Raw genomic sequence first — 22,316 nt, 5'->3', positions numbered from 1 at the left:
ATAGTTCAAGGCCTGTTTTGAAAACCTTCATAAAGCACCTACTGTGAGCCCCAGTGGACTAAGGTAGGTTCAAACACGCCCACAATCATGATTTCATCTGCTAGGATTACATAGAAGCTTGCAGGATTTTACTCCAATCCCACTGAAGTGAAAAGACAGCAGGGACGCAGCCTGGGATGGTGCTTTTGTACTGACATCACAGTGCAACAGCAACGGAGACGTCAGTGTACCAAGGCAGGTTTAGCAATGGTAGATGGTATGGAACAAGAAACGTTAACTGTACAAAACTCCGGGACTTGAGTTAGTGATTTGCACGCATGCTACATTTCAAATTAACACTAAATTAATCCAAACTAAAATAAGTTAACAAACATATCATATGTATTTATATATTTTTCTTTTAAATTGAAAGAATATAAATTTGTCAGTTAGTAACATAATCTTTCAATTCCAAACAACACCATAGTTTGAATTATTTCTATGACATAAGCAGAAGTTAAATATACTGTTGCAAGACAATATATACAATTTGGCAGGACTTAAACGATATTAAACACTGAGAGTATAACATTGCAATCAGTTAAGTCCTTTATATGGCTATCACTAATAAAATCCACTCAAAAGTATTCCTCTCTCTCGCCTGATAAACAAAAGCCACTGATTTAAAATGACAAAATGCAGTACAAAATCACTTAATGACTACAGCTTGTCCGTTTCAAGGCCTCTGGCCGAGGCCAATACACATTAAAAAGAGGACAAATGGTGCCTCCTTGTGGTTGGTACCTGATCTGCTCATACGTTCGCTCCACCGGACTGGCTCCCATGGCCAACATGATGGACCTTCTCTTGGCTGTGGAGATTGTGATGACCACAACCCTGGTTAATACCAATATGTTCACCTTCAAAATAAAATCAGGAGAGTACAGAAATGAGGAAGAAGCAAAGATTCCACAGAGACCGTCATAAAAGAAAGTAAATACAAATATCTAAGGAGAGGTAGTAACATTAGGTTTTATAGTCCAAAACTATCATCCCTGTTATGCTCTATTTTAACAACATCAGTTCAGCTAATTATAATTCAATTTGCTGACCATGATGATGAAGATGACAGGCCCAGCAAAACCCCAGATAATGCCATTCTGCAGACTGAGCCAGCAGTAGTCATCAGCCGAGTACTTGCTCGGGGCTGACGCTAGTGTGATGGTGACTATCAGCACAGGCAGACCTGGTTAGATTGAGAGGTTTTAAAAAATACACACAGAGGAGGTAAAAGCACTGATGTTTTGTTGAATCGCACATATAGAGAGTCAGTTAGAGCACTGCACATTACACAGTGTGACAAATCAACTACTTCCACAAGAAAAACCTGGCAGCCCGTCTGCATGTGTAACGATAAGGAACAATTTGGTTTGGTCATGTAACTGTACCCCAGCCGATGAGATAGTAATATTTCATATGTTGCTCCTCGCTTAGGTTGACTGCAACCACCTTGCTCCAGAGCAGCAGACCCTCCACCAGCATCCAGCTAAATGCCGCCATGAAGAAGAGATGGAGCAGCGCCGCCACGAGCGTACAAGCCACCTTACAACACACAAGCACAGGCATAAACATAAGATTTGTCATTATGAGATGAAAGTTGCATTAGTGATACTAAGTAATAAAAGTCAAGAATGGCTACAAGCCTTAACTACACACACAAATGAAAAATGTTTAAACTGTATGTTTAAGACGAAATATCCCATTGACATCATTATCAATCCCACGATCACAAGATAACTGTATGCATGCTTTTGTAGCCTCTATTCAGCAAATGTTAGTTTGTGTAAATGAATGATTATGATTTATTTGCAATAGGAATTAAAAACCAACTAAAGACATGTTTTTTCATTTAGACAGTCATTTCAAATATTTCTAAGCTTCAGCTAAATACTGCACAATTCATATGTAGGTGTTATAAATGCTCTGTATTTTCTTAAATCTAGATTTAAATCACTTGCTTGTTTCACTGTAAAAATACTGCAAATAGGTGTAACTCTAACAATATTTAATGATACCCTCTATAAAGGTTATGAAATCTGCAAACCTACTTTTAAAAATCAACATAACATTTACCTTGTTGTGAATGGCTGAGCCGCTGCACAGCAGAATCACCTGGGCACAGATAAGGGCAACGAACAGGTTCTTGTGAATGGACGTCCTGTCGGATTTGGGGATACTGTGGATACAGAGGGGGATAACAAAACCTCATCCAAAGGAAGATATATGCTATGGAGCCTGCTTACACAGCATTGCACCAATCAAATGCTATCTCAGTTATACTGCTAAGATAAGATAAGATAAGATAAGATAAGATAAGATAAGATAAGATAAGATAAGATAAGATAAGATAAGATAAGATAAGATAAGATAAGATAAATTTTATTGTCATTGTGCAGTCATACCTAGTACAATAGTACAACAAAATTGGAAGCTATCCCACGTTGACACTACACAAAACTGTTACCCTATTTCTCTGGTTTTGCAACATTGCTGTTTAACACATGTCACCAATAACATCAATCGAAATGTAAGACAGAGGAGCCACCAGTCATAAATGAGCCAAATATCTGGTCATAAGAGACAGATAGCTGTAACAGACACTATGGTATGTGTAGTGGTCTTGCACTTGCGTGTTTTACATGATTATATTAAGGTAAACAAGAAGGGAAGCTGGTACATAATATCACTATGCTCCGGTGCTACACTTCTCAAAAATAGCAGCAGATTGATCAACAGTTAACTGGAATGCTGCCTTCAGGCGGCTGCAGGGATTAGATAAAAGAAAAGCTTTTCATACAGAATAAAGGAGCAGAACTAAGAATTGTGCAGAATCTCACTAATTCACAGATTGACTTGGTTCTGAGATGTGACGTAAAATACTGACAACGTGCTTTGTGCCTTCTACCCCCCCCCCCCCCCCCCACCTGTTCGCATAACTAACTGAAAATGTCAATGGCACCACAATAAGGAAACCATATATGTCACTGTTTCCTCAAACACCCAAAAAGATCAAAACAACTACTCGTATTAATTAATCAATACATTGAATATTTCCATCTCAGACTGAAATATCAAACAGAAAACAGAAAAACAAGAGACAGCTGAAACTGGCTGAGAGGTAAATTAACTAGAGAGCCTCTCATTATCTGCCCATCAGGCTCATTTCATGTCTGCATCACTGCTTGAGACCACTGTAATCCCGCCGCATGAATACAAGCGTCCTCGGCTTTGTGAGCCTCAGCTTTGTCTCTGGTTGCGAGTGAATTTAAGCGCACAAACACATGTACATCATACATCAGCGCGCGTGAAACGCGAGCCTGCGCTCTCTGTTTTTAGGGCAGTCGTAAATTGCCGAGGCAGCTCCTCTCCAGCTGATCGCGATCCCTCAATGACCGTAATGTTAATTAACAGCTAGAGAATGCCACCATAAACCTTCAGGGTGGACTCACATGTAGACAACAGTAATTACTGGATTAGCACAAGTCAATACTATCATAGCTTTAGGAACAGAGCAGCAACGATACTACTGATCAGTTATCTCAGCGTGTCTTTCTTATAACATGGCAATGCCCAAAAAGGTGTAAAAAATACACAAAAAAATGCCTAAATGATATTTGTGCTACATAAATTCCATATAATGAGTCCAAATTATAAGCTTTTAGCATTTTCAAGACCACTATTATAAAGAGAGTTTTTTGCTATTTTGACTTTGGAAATAATGATGAACCTGTTTTCAAAAGTATGTAGGTACTTGAGCAACACAATACAGTATACAACATAAAATATGTATAGCAGAACCACTGCATCTGCTTGACACCAGGTGTAAAAAGTGACTGCTGTGTTTAGCAGCACAGAAAAAGGTGAGGCTGCTTTGCGTCTCGTGGCTCAGGCAGACAGAAAACAGGCAGCTATTTTCGCATCATAGGCAAGCAGGTCAGGAAAAATCAGTTACTTACTCCAGCACAGTGAACAGCATCAAGGTCACCACCAGAGCACACAGAGATGCGCCACAGCCAATGAATGTCAGCTTGGTCAAAATAAGCTCTTCCTCTGGACTCCACTGGGACAGAAAGGAAAGGCAAGTTGTGGGAGAAAGACAAAAGAGGGGAGAATGTTGTCAGAGAGTCCTAGAGGTTGACGAGAAGCCGTCCAATATCTGAAAAATCCCTCATTTGATCTGAAAGAAAGTGATTTCTTACGTCATCGCTATACATAAATGGTTGCATTTTTATAAACTCAAAATCTTGCCGATGGTATTGCTCTTTGATGAACTTACAAACTTTTATGTTCTTCAGGTAAACAGAGAGAATAGCTGTACTACATTCTACATCCTTCAACACAACAGGCGCAGTATGAGTGACACCTGCTGGCAGACATCATGTACTGCAAATCCTATCCCCAAGATCGAATATTAAACTGGATCTTGATTTAGACAAGCAGTCACGGTAAAAAGTAATTCAAATACATTTAATTCGGTTTTATTTATATAGCATTAAATCACAACAACAGTCACCTTAAAGTGCTTTGTATTGAAAGTTAAAAACCCTACAATAATAAAGAATAAAGTACATTCTCCATCAGCTATAATACTATACCGTATTAGGACATTTATTCAAAATGTATTCCTTACCAGGTCTTAGATGAACAATAAAAGACCTACTATATCACGTCACTATTTATTTAACACAAACTAGAGCAAAATGCAGAAGCAGTATGTGAAAAACTAAGTGCAACTTAAGGCCCAGCAGCTTGTAGAAACACCTTGATCTGCAATAACTTGAAGTAACTTTAATTGTTTCTCACATTTTTCTCATTTTGGGCAAGCTACTGAGCCCAAGTTGTTCTCATTTGCATCTATCAGAGTATGAAGGTGAGATAGACAGAAAGTCCTTACCTAGAAAAAGCATAGAAAAAAAGTTCCTTTATGAATAGGTGCAAATGGGCTAATAAGGTAAGTTGTACAAAATGCTTTGAGTGCTCAGGTAGAGTAGAAAAGTGCTACATTTGTCATTTACCAACGGCTGCTAGGTGCACAAATCATCACCTCTCCACGACTGTACTTGACAGTTGGTATGAGGTGTTGGTGCCGACATGCTGTGTTTAGTTTTCTCCAAAGGCGGTTCTGTGCATTCTGGCCAAACATCTCCACTTGGGTCTCATGGCTTGCACAACTGTGATTTTGCAAATGCAAAATTGCATGAAATGTTCATCAAATGTACTTTCATGAACTTTAGCATCATAACTGAGGCCTGAAGTGTAGCTTTGGGGTTTTCTCTGAACATTATCTGAATTTGAAAGCAGACCTGAATGCTCCAGACCAGCCAACTGCTAAAACATCTGCTTTTATAGAGGTGGGCACACTTATCAATAACATTTATTCACTTCCATTTGCTTAGCAGCCACTTACCATCACAGTGTGTGAATGTGTGTGTGAATGGGTGGATGACTGGATATGTAAAGCGCTTTGGGGTCCTTAGGGACTAGTAAAGCGCTATATAAATACAGGCCATTTACCATTTAATATGTATGGAAGAAGTAACAGTGCACTTAGTTTATCATACACTGCTTTCGCATTTTGGCCTAATATTTGATAAATTAATAAAGATGTGGTGTAATGTGACACGTCTGAGACTATACTTACCTCATTTTAAACCCTGATTATTTTTATTATTCCGGATATGCGATGCCATTTTTACCATGAATATGAAATGTATCATAATATACATGTTGTAAAAAAAATGCACCACATAACTCATACCTTTACAAGATTGTTCACAGTTTACCTTAAATAAACCTAAAACTTGATGTGTGTGATTTAAATGGGGGCATCACAATCGAGCTCAAGTTACCTGTGATTCGAGGTAATTCATCAGCACTGCAAAGTTTGTTGTATGGTTACACAAACAGGACGTGACACTAGAGCCATCAAGGATCACTGTGCAGCCTTCACTGGACCAGCTACTGGTATTGGTGTGCCTATACACAAGCACAAACACACTCACTGGTAAAGAATCACACTCATATTTAGGACTGAGACATCCTGCAGGGATAGTGACATGTCTTATAAAACATCAAACAATAGGCTACTTCCTACATCATTTATCGAATTAATTGAAATAATAAAATTTTCAGGCATAGTCATGTGACTGTGCTGTTGGTCAAACTTACGTCAGGCTGAAATTCCAGAAGGCACAAACAGGAATAACTCTCTTTGAATACTCCACCTAGAAACAGAATAATGTTTGCACTTGTTTTAATCTTTATCCTCGTTTTAATTTATCTGTGGTTGGTCATCAAACTTTGGCTTATTCTAAATGACTATTTCTTTCTATTCCATGTGCTGCTTGCTAAGTGATGAAAATTACTGTAAAATAAAATGCTGTAACTTATTTTTAATAAACGAAAATTGCATAGCTGCTAATATCATGCTGTGTGACATCCTCTGCACAATAGGCTGCGCCACCTGTGATGATGAAAGGGTGTACTTGACAGCAACAGGTATGGTTTCGGGGTTCGAGGCATGGCGGACCGTGGCTGATATGATAGCCGATGCTAGATCTCCTGGGAGAGTTCTGGGAAAACAGGCAATGGTTATCACTGAGATACATCTTACATAATCAATTCAAACTACAACCATCAGATTAATCCCCATGCTTTAGAGTAAAAGTGGCTGAATCCAGACCACAAAGATAAGATAAGAAATTACAGTTCATTAAAAACAGAGAAACAAACAACAGGAAACCTTTTCACTTTCTCTTGGTCACTCAGTGCAGACTCCTTTGTTCCTGATACAATGTCACTGAACTGGTTGTAATAGGTATGAATAAATATCACCTCCTCATATCCTGTTTAGAGATAGTGGACAAAAACACTGTGTGGGTCAGTGGTTCATCTAGGTGAGCATCTAACAATGTAATATGTGTCTATAGCATTTGTAGTGTAAACTAACGGTTACGGTTAGCCTCTAGAACAAGTGCATTTCCGTGTGTGTGTGTGTTTACTACCTAGCGTGTGTATCCTCTGGAGCTCGGTCTCAGGAATGAGCAACTCATCGTGGCTACTGCTGCTGGGCTTGTGAGAGCCAAACGCAGATGGCTTGTAGACTTGATTACAGCTCTCCTGGGACAGCTTCTGCCACTTCATGTACACATCTGACAGCCAAGCAGATGCAATGACAATATTAACAGAAACCATAAGTTAGAAAGCCAAGAGCCACCAAATGTTTCGATCATTGCGCGCGTGTGTGTGTCCTTTCACCTATATTCTTGGTAGAAAGACTCAAGCTTCTTCCCTTAGTACAAAGCATCTCTGCAAAAGCTTCAGTGAACTTATCAATGGTCTTGACAAGCGTAAATGGGCCAATGTTGACCTGAACAAATCGATCAAACACAGGTTAATGGAGGTGAAGAGCTATCTTTGGAGAGTAGATTATATTTAAGTAAGTAAGCAGGGCGCCTCAAAGCAACAGAGTCCTGGGTTATGTATGCACCAGCTGGCTGGGGCCTGCATGTCCTATGTAATTGCCTGTTTGTGCAACATAAGCATGAATAGTTGTCTCTGTGTGTTGGCCCTGTGATAGATATAGATGGTGACATATCCAGGGTGTACCCAGCAAGTAATTAAATCTAAATCCGCATTATAAATAAAGGATAGAAACACAGACTGTTAAGTGATGCAAACAGGTTTCTTATGTATAGTTAAGAAACAACTTTAAATTCTTTTCTGATGGATTAAATAAGGTTCTCATAGTCCGTATGCGCTTAAATCCCAGGGTACACTAATTTGCTACAATGCTTTTAATAATTTAAGGAGGTAAAATGTTATTAAACACACAATTTTAATTAAGTAAAAAAATTGGAGGATTTCACAGAGATATCATCACAGAAACATTACGCCTCACCCCATCATCCGTCAGACCCATCCACTGTGAAGCCATGCGTGGCTCCAGGATCAGACTCGCAATATTTAGATAGTTGGTGGCAATGGACACCATGACCTCTGTGGCATTATCTCCGGCAGAGTGAAATCTAGCTGGTGGAGTTACGTCCATCATCTGAGAGAGGTAGAAAACATCGTTGGCGGTCAGGAGGAGTGGGCCACTTGCCTCTATTTTATGTAGGACAGCTTGGGTCAGCTGCTGCAGCAAGGTCAATTTGTCCCAGGAGCTGTTAGCACCCACCGCTCCTGTTACCTGAATAAACAGAATAGAACAAAGTTATAACATTAACTTAACTGCTGATTCACTGGTCCTTTTATACTTCAATCACTTCTATTCACTAAGCATTCTTAGGTGATTCTCTGGGATTTTGATCCTAACAAATGTGCAAAGTTGAGATGATGACTCTCCTAAAATTGGATCAGATAGTTCCAAGAGTTTCTTAAGTGTGTCAATTTTTTACTTGGATACATCTTCCACAAAACAGCTTAATTGGAGATAAAGTATCGTAATTTCAGGAGTGGGACCACGCCTCCAGACACGCTCCTTCTGGTTCTTATCTATATATGTTCCCCCAGTTCTACAAGTTGTCATTCTCGTTTATGTGCCCCACCCTCCCTCTCCTTTTCAATTCTTTAACTTCTTCACTTCTATTTAGTACATGGGGATCTGCCAGGCCTGGGAGCCAGTCCCCTTTGAGGCCTTCCCCAAACCGCAGCTCAATTCATGTCCAAGCCATTCACCTTTACCTACTAAAACACTGTCAACCCCAAAATGAGGACGTGGGCCCAGCGAGTGAAATGAAACGTAAATAATCAAAGAATATTCTTTTTGGGGGGTTTTTTAGCACGTGTTAACTTGGTGATCTGCTCACTAACATGAATACTTGGTAGTTTATCAGACTGTACCACCACTGCACTACCTAATAACCACCTCAAAGCTCAACAGGCTGACTCACAGGTTTATTGATGAGATCCTTGTTCAGCCTCCTGAAGAATGGTGCCTTTGGTAAACTGAAAACACCCAGCTTCTCTGCAGAGACGGACAAATATAATATAATATAATATAATATAATATAATATAATATAATATAATATAATATAATATAATATACTGCAATCCATTAGCACACAAAAGCACACACAGCACCCTAAAAACCTATTTAAAAATAATTTAAAAGCAAGAAAACTGAATTGCATAATTCAATCACATTTGTTGATGCACAATAATTATTATCTGTACCTCGCCTACACTGACAGACAGCTCCTCTGGAGGAGTTGCATTTGGCTAGGCGGGAATGCTCCGTGACGGGGTCAAAAATGCCGCACTCTTCATCGGTTCTCTGGCTCTCTGCAAACATGGTGAAGGGAATAGTGAGGCTTATACATATTATTAAGCTGTTGAAAATCGCGTAGGGAAATATCAATATTGATATTATGCTGATAGACAGTAGTTTGGATAATACAAAATAGAGAAATGTTGCAAATGTGAGACATTTCATACAGGAAACTAACAATACACAGCAGTGCTTAAACTAATCAACAAGTCTACAAATACAATATAATAAGGTGTAACTGGGTGAATTCAAATTGACCCAGATAGGCATAACCTGACCTGCTCTCCCCGTTAGAAATGGAGTAAGTTTGTTAACTTGGCTAAGTATAAATATTGCACTAATAGTAAATTAAACATGGTTTCAAATTACTCATTTGTAGTTAGCAAATGCTTCTGGATATTTTACTCAACATGCATACCCATAATAGACCCATATTTTGTACCCTCATACCTAACAAACCTATTTCTATAATATATCCATATATCTATATTATTGCCAATATATATTTGGTAATATATCTATTATGGCTAAAGCACTTATGGATGCAAACTGCATTTCGGTGCCTTGTACTTGTGACATGTGCAATGACAATAAAGTTGAATTCTATTCTATTCTATTTTATCACTCTAGGCATCTATTTTTCCATTGTAGCATTTTAAAATCTGTTTTGCTTTATTCATATTAAAATATTTTACTTGTATACTAAAACACTGTATGAATATATATATATGTTTATGTATATCTTAGTTTTTATTCACTGCTAGCAGAATCTGGACACATATCGTAAGCTTTTATTTTGGTCTGCAACACATCATACTAAATCTGTTTTATTGAATGTAAATAAATGTACATAAAAGCAGAATGCAATGATCAGCAAATCTTTTGAAGCCTATATTTGATTAAAAATAGCAGAAAATACATTAATCAAATGTAGTTTTTCTGAGGAAGAATTTATGATTGTTATGAATTTGATGCCAGGATCAGAAGAAAAAAAACTAAGACAGGGGAAGCAAACGGCTAGGGAAGTTGTGTACTAAACTAAACTAATTTAAAAAGAAATTTTAATAATTAAATGGTAAAATGGTAAATGGTCTGTATTTGTATAGCGCTTTACTAAAGGACATCTTACAAATGATTAGGCTTAACATGATTTGATCCATGATCTTACAGGCACACATAGTAGAAACTAGGGACTAAAAGTTAACCATCCCCAGGAGCCTACAGGTGGATGCTGGGGTGGCTGAGGGGTCGACATAACGGGAACATTATGTAGGCCATCAAATTCGGAGGGTGCATTTTAAAATTTCTGGTTAATACATGAGGATAGTCCAGCATGTTATGTTGTAGCTCTATACTATCGAAACAAACATGTCTTTCCTGGGGCTGAGCTCCTTTAAAATAGACTGGGGTCAAGTGGGACACTGTCCTGTTCTAGCTAAAGATAAGAGTATACAATTAATACTTAATATACAACTCAAAAGCCAACAACTGTGATGTTTGGGGGATTACTAAAAGCCCCATTGACAATGAAAGACGAATAGAGGTTTTGGAGCACCACAGGCAGCCATACTGATGACTTATGGTACACTAAGGAATATCACGGCTCAAAAGCATCTTTTTGCTGCGATTTAATATTAAAAGTAACTGTGACCACCGATATTCTCTAATGCAGCGGTCCCCAACCTTTTTTGCGCCACGGTTTATGCCCGACAATATTTTCACGGACCGGCCTTTAAGGTGTCGTGGAAAAATACAACAAAATAAAACTAGTACCGGTACTGAAAAAAAAGAAGAATTATTCATAACACACGTGAAAAGACCCAGGAAAACAGAGTTAAGGATAAAAACGATAACAAAATAACGCTGAACACCGATAAAAACCCTGAAAACCATACATTTCACACCTGAGCCTCAACTCTCGCGGCCCGGTACCAAACGACTCACGGACCGGTACCAGTCCGAGGCCCGGGGGTTGGGGACCGCTGCTCTAATGTATTTGGACTTTTTAGTGAATTGATCACACCCAGGACGACCTGTTTGTTGCAGCAATACAATACCAAACCGCATTCAACATAGCTCTCCAGTAAAAGAAAAGTCTGAGCGCTAAGCTGAATGAAACTGGTCTTGGCATGTGCTGGCATTCGATTCAAACTGAGCAGGAGTGGAGCTGTAGATCAAAGTTATTGCTTTTATATATGCTAAAGCACAGTCATGGTTATAAACTGCTAGATGATGTTATTTAGTATAAAATGATGTTTAACTTCTAAGTGTAAAGCTGATATTATTTCTAATAATAATAATTTGTATCCATAGAGGACTTTTCCATGTTATACCTTGTTGCCACAACATTAGAAGCAAGAGTTTATAAGGTGCTGGCTTGACCCATATATTCTCCAGGTTTCAATATGACTGAACATATGTGGTATGCGCTGGAAAAACATGTGTAAACTCTTGAAGGCTCCGCTTTCCAGCTCACAGGACTGGATCAGCCACTAACGCCTCTGTCCCAGATAACACACAATGCTTTTCGGGGCCTTGTGAACTCCACGCCAAGCCATAATTGCTCTGGATGTACAAATGGTGATCTAGCCAGTATTTGGCAGGAGTTTTTAATGTTGATGCTGGATTGTGTATGTCTGAGATGGTTTGATGAGGAAGAGAGAGAGAGGGAAAAATGAACCCGCCTGACAGAGTAGCAGGCAGTGCCAAGATCTTTCAAGTCCAGTAACTGAAGGAAGGCAACAGCCACCCTACAAACATTACATTGGTCGCATTAAATACACACAAACACACAGAGATAGTCTTTAAAAGACCTGCAATTAAATTCTGATTGTGTGAGAGAAAATAAGTGACTGAATTCCAACACGCTGCCTTTCTACACGCTCGGCTCCAGCAGGGAAAGGGAGATTTTTGGAATTTCACTGCTCATTAGAGACCATGATGTCAGAAGGGGAGACGTCTGTTTTGAAGGGTGGGACTCGGGGTGATATGAGTCAAAAAGCATTTACCAGAAACATCAGCAGCCCCACCAGCTGCCAATTACAACTTGGTCACTAGCTCCCTTATTCATTTTAGGGAGGAAGGAAGGGAGGGAGGGAGACAGATGCTGAGAGTGTGCCTGTGTTTGTTTACTAATGTTTAAAACTTGAATAATAAATGGTCATTGGTTGCCACTATAGCAAACACGACATAACATGTGATCATAGGATATTTACACATCTAGTTGTTGTTTTTTTAAATCTGTAAATGATCTGATTTTGTAAAAGAGCCAATAAAAATAAAATGAATGACATTTAACAGTTTTAGTTACATTTTTTTTTTAATACTAAGAGATGTCATTTATGATTAAACTGCTTCTGTGCAGTTAAACAGTTTCACTATTTCATGACATCACTTTTGGTTCTAGAAGTCAAAGCATTTTTAGACTTTTTAGATGTGATCATATTATGACTGGTTAATAATGTGGGTGTAGAAGATGATGGGACAGAGACTGAGGGTTATATCAGTAATATAGGTGGAGTTAACTACAACAGGCCAGCTTAGATCTTTTGTTATGGCTGATGTTACTGAAATGATTGCAGTCAAAAATGACTTTCAAATGGACTCTCTGTAATCGTTTTTCTGTACAGCAGCTCCACCCAGGCCCAGTGCCAACCTACTTAAATTGCAAACACCAAGTATAAGTAATTCTACCGCTGGAGCTTGTGGATAGATTGAGTCTCTTTTGTCTTTTATAGTCTAAATAACACAAAACTCCATACTTTCCTCTAGTTGGTGAATAAATTTGCTATAATAATACATAGCCTTTAAAAACCCTTCAGCTTTTGACCATGTCGTCTGATTGCATCCTGATTAATGTACCTTGACATGGGCTGTCACTCCACTGCTTTGTAAGGGAGGTCTCTATTTCCATTGCTGCTTCGCTCCACTTGAACACCAGCCCAGAGGAAACGGGTGAGCACTTCTTTTCCATGCTGGAAATTTCGCTGCTGTTCAGTACCCGATTCCAAATGTGGAGTTCTGTTATGCTCCCCGAGAATGATTCGTCACTCTTAAATGACCCCCCAAAGGTGTCCTGCTCCTGCCCGATAATGAAAAAGCCACCATTTCCAATGCTGTCCATACTGTTTAGGCCTTCAGCCGCATACACAACGTGACCATGAGCATATATTGCCCAGCGTCCACCATTCTGGCTCCAAGAAACGCAGACAGAGTGCCAGGAGTCATCATAGTTGAAGGCGTCATGGTAAGGCCCGTGAATGCCATGGACGAGCAGAGCCAGCTGCACAGGCTTGCCCTGGTTCAGGTTTGCACGGAGCTGGAACTCATTAATATATGACGGAATGGAATATGAAAAGACTGTGGAATGGCCAGAGCAGTGCGGATTGAAGCGCAGAAGGGTGCAAACAGTCAATGATCCCATGGAGGGGAAGCTGTACCGAAGACGGGCATGCGTCCTGTTCGAGCGCCCAGTGAAATTTAGAATGAGGGTCTTGGAGGACGCTTTGGTGTCACCACAGAGAGAGAGAGAGGGAAAAAAAAGACTATTAAGAAAAAATGCTGTCACAAATATTGGAAAAGATAGGAGCTAATTATAAAAAATCACTTTGCAATCCTATTTTTACTGTAAACAGCTGGAAAACATTTAAATGATTAAGTAAGCAGGAATTTGTCTGGACAAGAAAAGCAAAAAGAAAACAATTTATAAAAGGACCAGCACTAATGTCAATGCAAAGTTTTAAAAAACCTACTAAACCTACTTGTGATGCGTGTTATGACTTTCTTGGCAATCCACACAGACTGAGAGATGTTCAAGGATTTTAAAAATTTGGTAAGCTCCCGGTTTTCTTCTGCGTTGGAGACAGTAGCTAACGCCCCAGTGCGCTGCTTACACATTTCTCCAGCCCTGTTCCACTGCAGGCTGTCAGGAACATAGGCATAGTAGGATACATCACAAACCTGGGTGATGGTTTCCAGGAGAAAGGCTGCTCAAAAAAAGAAGAAACGTGAGAAGACAGGTAAGGAGGTGTGGCCAAACTGAAGTGGTAAAATACAGACTAAAACTGACTGAGATTCAAGTGAAGTTTTAATCCTGCCCATATCCTGACCAGGGCTTTGTTGTTATTATTATTATGGTTACAATATCAGCAGTGCCAACACGACCAATTATATTTGTGAGAACAGGCCAGACATGCTTGTTTATCATACAAATGACATCTAATGAAATTTTTCATTCAACATTTGAACGAGTCCATTTTCCAAACCTCTCGGTTCATGCAGAGGAGGGTTAGGGTTTAAAGCACCTGCCAGTTCTCAACTTTGGTTTTTATGCTATTTACAACTAACCATCAGCCAGAAAATAGTATAAACATACAAACAAAAAACCCACCTCTACTACTGTCCTGCATCTCACTCTGGCTTGTTATTCTTATATTTATTTTATATTTAGTTTAGTTATTTTAGTTGTTCGTTTTCCCGAAAACAAAAACACAAAAAAACTATAGTACCTAGGACTGAAGTGCAAATGGAGACCTTTAATTCAAGTGGTTTTGCAGTTGCACATTATCAGAGGCTCAAAATTAACTGGCAAGCAGTTTCAGACAAACAAAGCAGTTGATTCATGATCATTCATCATTGGGGTGAAACAAAACAAAATAACCCCCCACACACAAACACACACACACACAAACACACATTTTAATCATATGTATCATAAATGACTGCAGTTCCTAGTTTAGTTACATCATGGGTGAAGAGAGAGAGAGAGAGAGAGAGAGAGAGAGCCTCACCTGCTTTATAGCTGTGAAAGCAAACCTGTAAGACAAGCACAGGTGTTTATGTAGCTAATTTTTAAAGGTATAAAATAATAAAGATAACTGGGCACCTGTTCACTAAGGAGTGCAGCAAGTGCCAAAATGAATTAAACTATACATCATTAAATAATTAATTGGGCCGGGAATTAATTAAAGTTTGAAGTAATTAATAAATTCAGTACATTAATAATGATTAAGTAGTAATTCACTTCATTTAAAATGTTTGATGCATATTTTACTTACTTTGAATTTTAATCAATTAATGATTGTCCCATTTGATTATTCGCCATAATTAATGATGCATTTATCTTTCAACTATTTAATTATATTTACTTTTTTTAATTTAACTACTTGTTTGGTTAAATAATTATGGCACTCGTGGTCCTCCATAATATCACTGCCAGCCTAGCCTCCTCGTGTTTTTTGTAAAGTATTCCTTTAAAAGACTATTTCATATAAAGTAGACATTAATAAAACTGTTGACCATCCAGCTGTGCTACTTTCACAGAAGTCCGTTCATTGTATTTCTCTAAAATTATGATAGTTTCTTGGGAAAACTCACACTGTTCACAAGACATGTTTACAAAAAAATGACAAGTGAGAAAAAGTGACAGCGACCAAAATGAATCCTCTCGACTAACAAAAGGTTTCTGATTTTCTTTACCTTCTCGAAACAAGTGAACCGCTTCAGGTATAAAACCTTTTTTGCCCCAGTTTGTTTGAGGAGAAATGAGCTCATTTAAAAGATGACAAAAAATGTAATAAGAAAAAAACATAAAAACACAAAGATGTGCCAGCTACTCACAAGCAGGCCCAGACTGCAGAACAATATCCTTTGCATCCTGAAATTAAATATATGCACATTAGCAGGGAATCCAATTCGGTTTCCTGCTCCTATGAGTCCTTGTTTCAGTTAAGCAAAGCAGCTGTTTTTACCTGAATTATTCGCTCCTTTTTGCGCGTCTTCACATCTCAAGTCGTAGAGTTTACCCAAGTTTTCTTCTCTGCTGTGTGCTCACAGCCGCTTACTAAAGTACAAGAAGACTACCAGCCGCAGCAGACTCCCGAGAGTATGCAAGGAGGATGCAGAGGCAGGCAGCAGTAGAGAGGCGTGGGTGTTGTTGAAGTCGGCAGAGCGGGGTTATAAAAGTAAGGTTCGGGGACCTCCGGAGGCCTTACAGCTTTTCCCGACTGGTCTCTTTAAATGTTAGGCTTCCACTCATCAGCAAATGTAAATCTATCTAGCAGTCCAAGTTAACTGGACTGGACAATCTATAGGTTGTCAAAATTTATTATGAGGATAAGGAAAACCTTATATACATACATCAGCATAACTTTGTGTTGAACCTTGGGGGGTCAAGATCTCTGTCTAAATAAATAAATAAATTCCCAGATGATTAACCCTTTAAGACCTACCATAGAACCAAGTCCGCCAGAGCTTATATAATATTTTTTACATGGTGTAGTGCCATTTTTGGGAGCATTTCAAGTTGCTATCAATACAACCATTATACCCCAAATTTTAATAATATGTTTGCATTAAGTGGATAGTAATTACATAATTTGCGAAAAAGTGCAATAAACTATAAAAAAATTGAAAATCGTTTTTGCTTTTTTAACATATATTTCTAGTTAGAGAAATTTAAGAGGCTTATCCCTCAAAACTGTAAATACAAAAAAGTTGCACAAAATAGTTTCCTACCACAGGAAATTAATTTTGAGTGTCTTCATAGTTTTATTTTTGAAATACACCAATTTTTATACACTGCAGGAAAAACGAAAATAAATATTATACTGCAAATTTGCAAAAAAGCAGCATGTGCATCAAAATAAACTATTTCCAGCAGTGCAATATGAGTCCTAAGCATCCCAGAAACGACACAGAAAGTCATAAAGTCAAACATAACTTTTAAAAAGACCAGTATAGGCCCTGAGGCCCTGATGGTAAAAAAGACTACATTTCCGCGAAAATGACGTCACTTCCGGTTTCGGGCAGGTAACGGCGGACATGCAAAGGTTTGCGCTGACGTCTATTCCAACGTAGGAAGTGGTATGAACAGCTGATCGGATCGGCAAGGCGTGTTTCTGGAATATTATGTTTTTGTTCCTGCAAGCGCTTTTTATACAGTTTTTGCAAAGCTTTATGCGGAAGGAAACCGTGACCTAGGACAAGCTGATGGCATAAGATGTAAGTACAACTCCTCCGGTTTCATATGCAAAAAAAATTATTGCGCTAGCTTACGTGATTGCAGAGCTACCGGGATTTAAAAATAGTTACGCAAAACAGAGCGTGCCCGCTCCGACCGGCTCTAAAGGGTTAAACATGCAACTATTTTGCTGGTAATACCTGAAATTGACTAAAGAAAATCAACAGCCTAATTATGCAAGATAATTCATAATTTTATTGGGGGGGGGGGGGTATATTGGGGGGATCATAACTCCCCCCCCCCCTAAACCCCCTGGAAATTACGTCCCTGTATGCATAACTGGTGCTGTTGGAGCTGAAACTAGAAGACTGGCTGCTTTGTATTTACTGTGAAGTGAGTGTAGTGCAGGGACATCTTTAAAAAAATTATGAGCTAACAATCAGTGATGGAATAACAGCGTTACAAGTAACCGCATTACTAACGGGGTTACTTTTTTCAGTAACGAGTAATCTAACTAATTACTATTTCTATCGTTGCAATGCCGTTACCGTTACTAACAAGAAAATGCGATGCGGTGGCATTACCATTTTACTATTTTGAAGCTGTCTTCAGCTTACCGCATCCTATATCAGTGGCAGGGAAGTAGCTGTAAGTAATCTGGGCGCTACAGCTTTAAGCAGCTGCGCTGCGCATTTGGTTGTTTAGATAGAGGGGGAAGTTTTAGGAGTGACGGCGAGAGAGAAAGAGAGAGAGAGAAAGAAAGACAGGAGAAAAAGAGAGAGAGAGTTTTGAGATCTGACAGATTTGTGACGTTTAGCGTGTTTGGAGTGTGTAGTTAATGTGTTGTCTTGTGACTGCTGTCTCCAGGTAGAAAACAGGAGTGATACATCTGCTGTCAGGCCTGCAGGTATCATGCTGTGATGTTCTTCTTTATAGTGGACAGAAATTTTTGGAGTGGCACAAATAATTTGTGTGGCATCTTATTGAATCTAGAAAACCCGATTGTTATGTAAATAGTTTAAAATAGTTGTAAAAAAAAAAAAAGAAAAAAAAGAGGGGTAAAAGGTGGCTGCAAATAGCTTTGTTGTTTGCAAAACTTGTGCATATGATTTTTAAAATTGACTATTTATATTTACATTTAAAGTTATGAAATATGTTTCATTAAACATGTTTGTGGTTGTTACAGTAAAAATATAACTTTTTCTACTCAGATTTTAAGTTTTTTGTCTGATTTGAGATCAATTGTGTTAATACAATATGTCAAAATGAAAACATAACTGTAAATTCAGACGAGTGTGGTTGTGCTGAAAAGGATGATACCAAACAAGGCAAAGTAAATAGTTTTTAAAGGTGAAATGTAGATGTAAAATCAAAAGTAGTTAAAAATAGCCAATTATACCCTGCACCCCAGAGGGTTAAAACATTTTTTTTTAAAGTGACACAATAGTTACTTTTCAAGTAATTAATTACTTTTAGAATCTTGTAACTCAGTTACTAATTCAGTTACTTTTTTAAAGAAGTAACTAGTAACTATAATTAATTACTTTTTCAAAGTAATTAAGCCCAACACTGCTGACAATAAATAAATAAATAAATAAATAAATAAATAAATAAATAAATAAATAAAATCCTATAAATTCACACATTTCTCTGTTCCAAACAATAGGACCAACCAAGCCTGTGTCATTATTTGGTCAATAGCAGCTTGAAGCACCCCATTCCCAAAGTCAGGTCAGGAGTACTGTGGCTAACTTCTTTCTGAAAATCCCATGGGCCACACCAAATCTTAAATTATCACTCTAAACAAAATCTATCAGAAAGTTATGCATTTACTTGAAAATGTTATTAAAACCCATAAACAACACAGGTTGTTAGCTGTTGCCATTTCTACCCAGTTATATGCAAAGAGGTAAGACAAATGTGTGACCTACCTGCTATATCACAAACGAGCCACCTTATATGTTTCAATTAACTTTTCATATAAATAAATACATTAATTTCTAAATATTTACCAGTAGTACATACTTGTGAGTAATTTCAAACTGGATTTCTGATGTACCCACAGTACCTTTGCAACCCACACTTTGGGCATCGCGACCAATAGTAGAATCATGACTGAGGAGAACATTAATGGACCTATGCAGTTCAGACCTTGGGAAGTAGGCTACTTATTAGCTCATGAGGCTCTCTCCAAAGCACTTGAAACTTGTAAATTTTTTATAAATGTACTGTGTGTTTATAGATATTATCCATGCCAGTTTGTGATGTGGATTAAGAAAGGTTGTTTATGCTTGAAGCAAACTGTCACAGTTGGCTGCCCGATTTTGTCGAGCATCTCCTCTGGAACTGACCCAGAATAGGCACAAACATCTCACACAGTATAAGACTCTTCTAATAAAATAATAAGTTCAAGGTACTTAGAGAATGTGCACATTTCCCACTGTAAATGTAGTCCACAACATGTTTCACCTCTTAATCTTTTGAGTTTGCTATATGACGGGTTGCTGTGGACCCCAGGTTTGTGAATGCAATAACTCAAGAATGAGGTAAATGAGGTAACACAGAATTTTCAAATCAATACCATGGTTGTATCTACTGAAAATCTCTGTAAGGCTTAAATCTCAGGGACCTTGACTTCAATTTCAGAGCTCAACTTTTCTAAAGAAAAGAGGATTTTCACATTTATATCGCAGGCATGTCTACTAGGACAGCGGTCCCCAACCTTTTTTGCGCCACGGACTGGTTTTTGCCCGACAATGTTTTCATAGACCGGCCTTTAAGGTGTCGCGGATAAATACAACAAAATAAAACTAGTACCGGTACCGAAAAAAAGAAAATTTATTCATAACACACGTGAAAAGATCAAGGAAAACCGAGTAAACGATAAAAACGATAACAAAATAACACTGAAAACTGATAAAAACCCTGAAAACTATACATTTCACACCTGAGCCTCAACTCTCGCGGCCCGGTACCAAACGACTCACGGACCGGTACCAGTCCGAGGCCCGGGGGTTGGGGACCGCTGTACTAGGAGGCTAAAGGGTAGCACTATATTTTTAAAAAAAAATACTAACAATTAGCTGATGCTTAAAGCTGGTTCATTTAATTAACATCCAATTTGTATCAAATTAGGTCTGATTGAAGGACTGATATGATGGTAAGTTGTCCGCTGCTCCGCTTTGAATATTGGTAAGAACTTGACACAGAGATTACTTAATGAATTTTAAGCAAAATTGTGCCTAAGTTTAAGAACATATTCATCAGTTGTTTTTATTTTTTTAGGCCTTTTTTTTCTTTTAAATTTTCACAAGAATTGGTAGTTCCCCTAGAGTTTTGGCCACCCTAACAATCAGGTGATTCCCTATGAGCAAGCAATTAGCGACAGTGGGAAAGAAAAACTCCCTTCTAAAAGGAAGAAACCTCGACAGAACCAGGCTCAGAAAGAGACAGCCATCTGCCATGACTGGTTGGGGTGGGGGGAGTGAAAATTTCAAAGAAAAAGAGAAAAGCCAAAGTGATAATTATTGGAGCCGCTTAATTAATTCTTGCAGTGTAATTTGCTGTTAATGGCCTTTTCCAATCCCTGTATATGTTTTTGTTACTTTTGTCCAGGATTGAAGCAATGCTGGAGATTGATTCTGTGTGATCTTTCTCTTTTCCAACTTGAAGGCTGCTGAGAGACCATGCCAGTGCAGGCCTGGGTTGAAAAAGGGATGGTGGAGATCCTCCGAGGGTGTTATCCGCTGGTTTGGATTCAGGGCCAACATCTGTTTGATTAGGCTGACAAATAAATGTTGTCTATTTTCAGGTTTTTCGCTATCTTCCAGTACTAGTTCTTCAAGGTCATCAAGACACTGGTTTTATGTATCGAATATCCTTGGATTGATAATCTGTCTCATCTTGAAATTGCCTTTCAGTCTTAAATGTCCAGCGCTGTCCATTATCATTGTCTTTTATGAAATAGTAATTGGTGTAGAAGCCAGAGTCTAAAACATGATCTAAAACATGAACAAGTTTGACTTTGATGGGACACTCATCGCGGTCCACAAACATTATGTTTCCAGGTTTGAGGTCAGCATGCACTATTCCCAAAGAACCCAGGTGGGACAGAGCATTTGTGAGCTGATGTAACACTGGCCTCAATTCACTTATTGCGAGACCCTGGTTATTCCAGTCCCGCAGGCTTTGATCGAGGAGTTCAAAATCTAAGCAGATCCGCTGGTGGTCGAGGAAAAAGCCGTTCCATTCCACAATATTGCATCTATCTACATCCAAGCCTTGCAGCTGCTCCAGGATGAAAGTTTCCATTTTTGCCTGTTGCAGAATTTCGTGGTTGCTCTTGTTGACTTTAACCTCCTAGGACCTGGCGTCCACATATGTGGACATCACATTTTGGGTTATTTAGACTAAAATACTCAATTTTGCTCTACAAGGGCCTGATATCCACTTATGAGGACATTATACCGCTACTCTTCTATCAACATTTTAAACGAATATCCTCATATGTGGCTCTCATTTTTCTTGGAAACAAAAATCAGGTAAAAAAAAGATCTTGTAATTCTTTGTTTTTACATTCATCAGGTCCCAATATGCCCAAATATCAAAAATAAATAAAAAATGCATGCCATGGAAGAGTTCGGGTCTTAGGTTAATAGCAACAAGTTTGTTGGGTTGTGTATTGCGACATTTGGTTACAATACCAAAGCTCCCTTCTCCGAGGAAACCCTCTACCTCATAGTAATCTCCCAAAATGGTCCCTTTAGATATTTCAAGGTCATCTGAGCTTAAGGACGAGTTGGCTGACATGGTGAAATGTGTTTGTTTGCTTGGTGAATTGGTGAGAAACGTTTCAAAATTTTTTGGTTTATGTTGCAAAACTCTCGCAAAACTTTTCAAAAGGGTTTTGGTTGCTGTCAGGTCATCGTCAGTTAAGCAGTAAAGTTTAACAGTTTAAAGCTCCTATTTAAGTGTTTAGTGGAATCAAAGATCAAAGCAAGGTTGTGATGATGTTGTGACCTTAAACACGGGAAATAGTGAGGAGA

The 22,316-nt window shown here is 38.5% G+C and overlaps 1 protein-coding gene across 1 annotated transcript in view; it reads right to left on the bottom strand.

Annotated features, from left to right (window-relative positions):
- LOC146692911 (adhesion G protein-coupled receptor D2) overlaps window positions 1-21,582 on the bottom strand; it is a 95,259-nt gene extending 73,677 nt beyond the window's left edge. Inside the window, exons 1-17 of the mRNA XM_085433516.1 lie at window positions 21,435-21,582; window positions 14,072-14,296; window positions 13,173-13,814; window positions 9,218-9,325; window positions 8,934-9,007; window positions 7,940-8,230; window positions 7,297-7,408; window positions 7,044-7,190; window positions 6,782-6,884; window positions 6,503-6,611; window positions 6,208-6,263; window positions 5,889-6,015; window positions 3,996-4,099; window positions 2,113-2,215; window positions 1,428-1,581; window positions 1,092-1,225; window positions 784-899 (exon numbers count right to left, since the gene is read on the bottom strand). Coding sequence (XP_085289642.1) covers window positions 784-899; window positions 1,092-1,225; window positions 1,428-1,581; window positions 2,113-2,215; window positions 3,996-4,099; window positions 5,889-6,015; window positions 6,208-6,263; window positions 6,503-6,611; window positions 6,782-6,884; window positions 7,044-7,190; window positions 7,297-7,408; window positions 7,940-8,230; window positions 8,934-9,007; window positions 9,218-9,325; window positions 13,173-13,814; window positions 14,072-14,296; window positions 21,435-21,582 — 2,753 coding nt within the window. The remainder of the gene's footprint in view (window positions 1-783; window positions 900-1,091; window positions 1,226-1,427; window positions 1,582-2,112; window positions 2,216-3,995; window positions 4,100-5,888; window positions 6,016-6,207; window positions 6,264-6,502; window positions 6,612-6,781; window positions 6,885-7,043; window positions 7,191-7,296; window positions 7,409-7,939; window positions 8,231-8,933; window positions 9,008-9,217; window positions 9,326-13,172; window positions 13,815-14,071; window positions 14,297-21,434) is intronic.
- Window positions 21,583-22,316: the final 734 nt, after the last annotated feature.

Source organism: Copadichromis virginalis, linkage group LG15 (genome assembly GCF_057382275.1).
Source record: "Copadichromis virginalis isolate Kocher_CV1m ecotype Utaka linkage group LG15, C_Virginalis_male_GT1.1, whole genome shotgun sequence".
Taxonomy (NCBI): domain Eukaryota; kingdom Metazoa; phylum Chordata; class Actinopteri; order Cichliformes; family Cichlidae; genus Copadichromis; species Copadichromis virginalis.
Note: the sequence above shows the minus strand (reverse complement) of the source record. Positions and strands in the feature narration are given on the sequence as shown.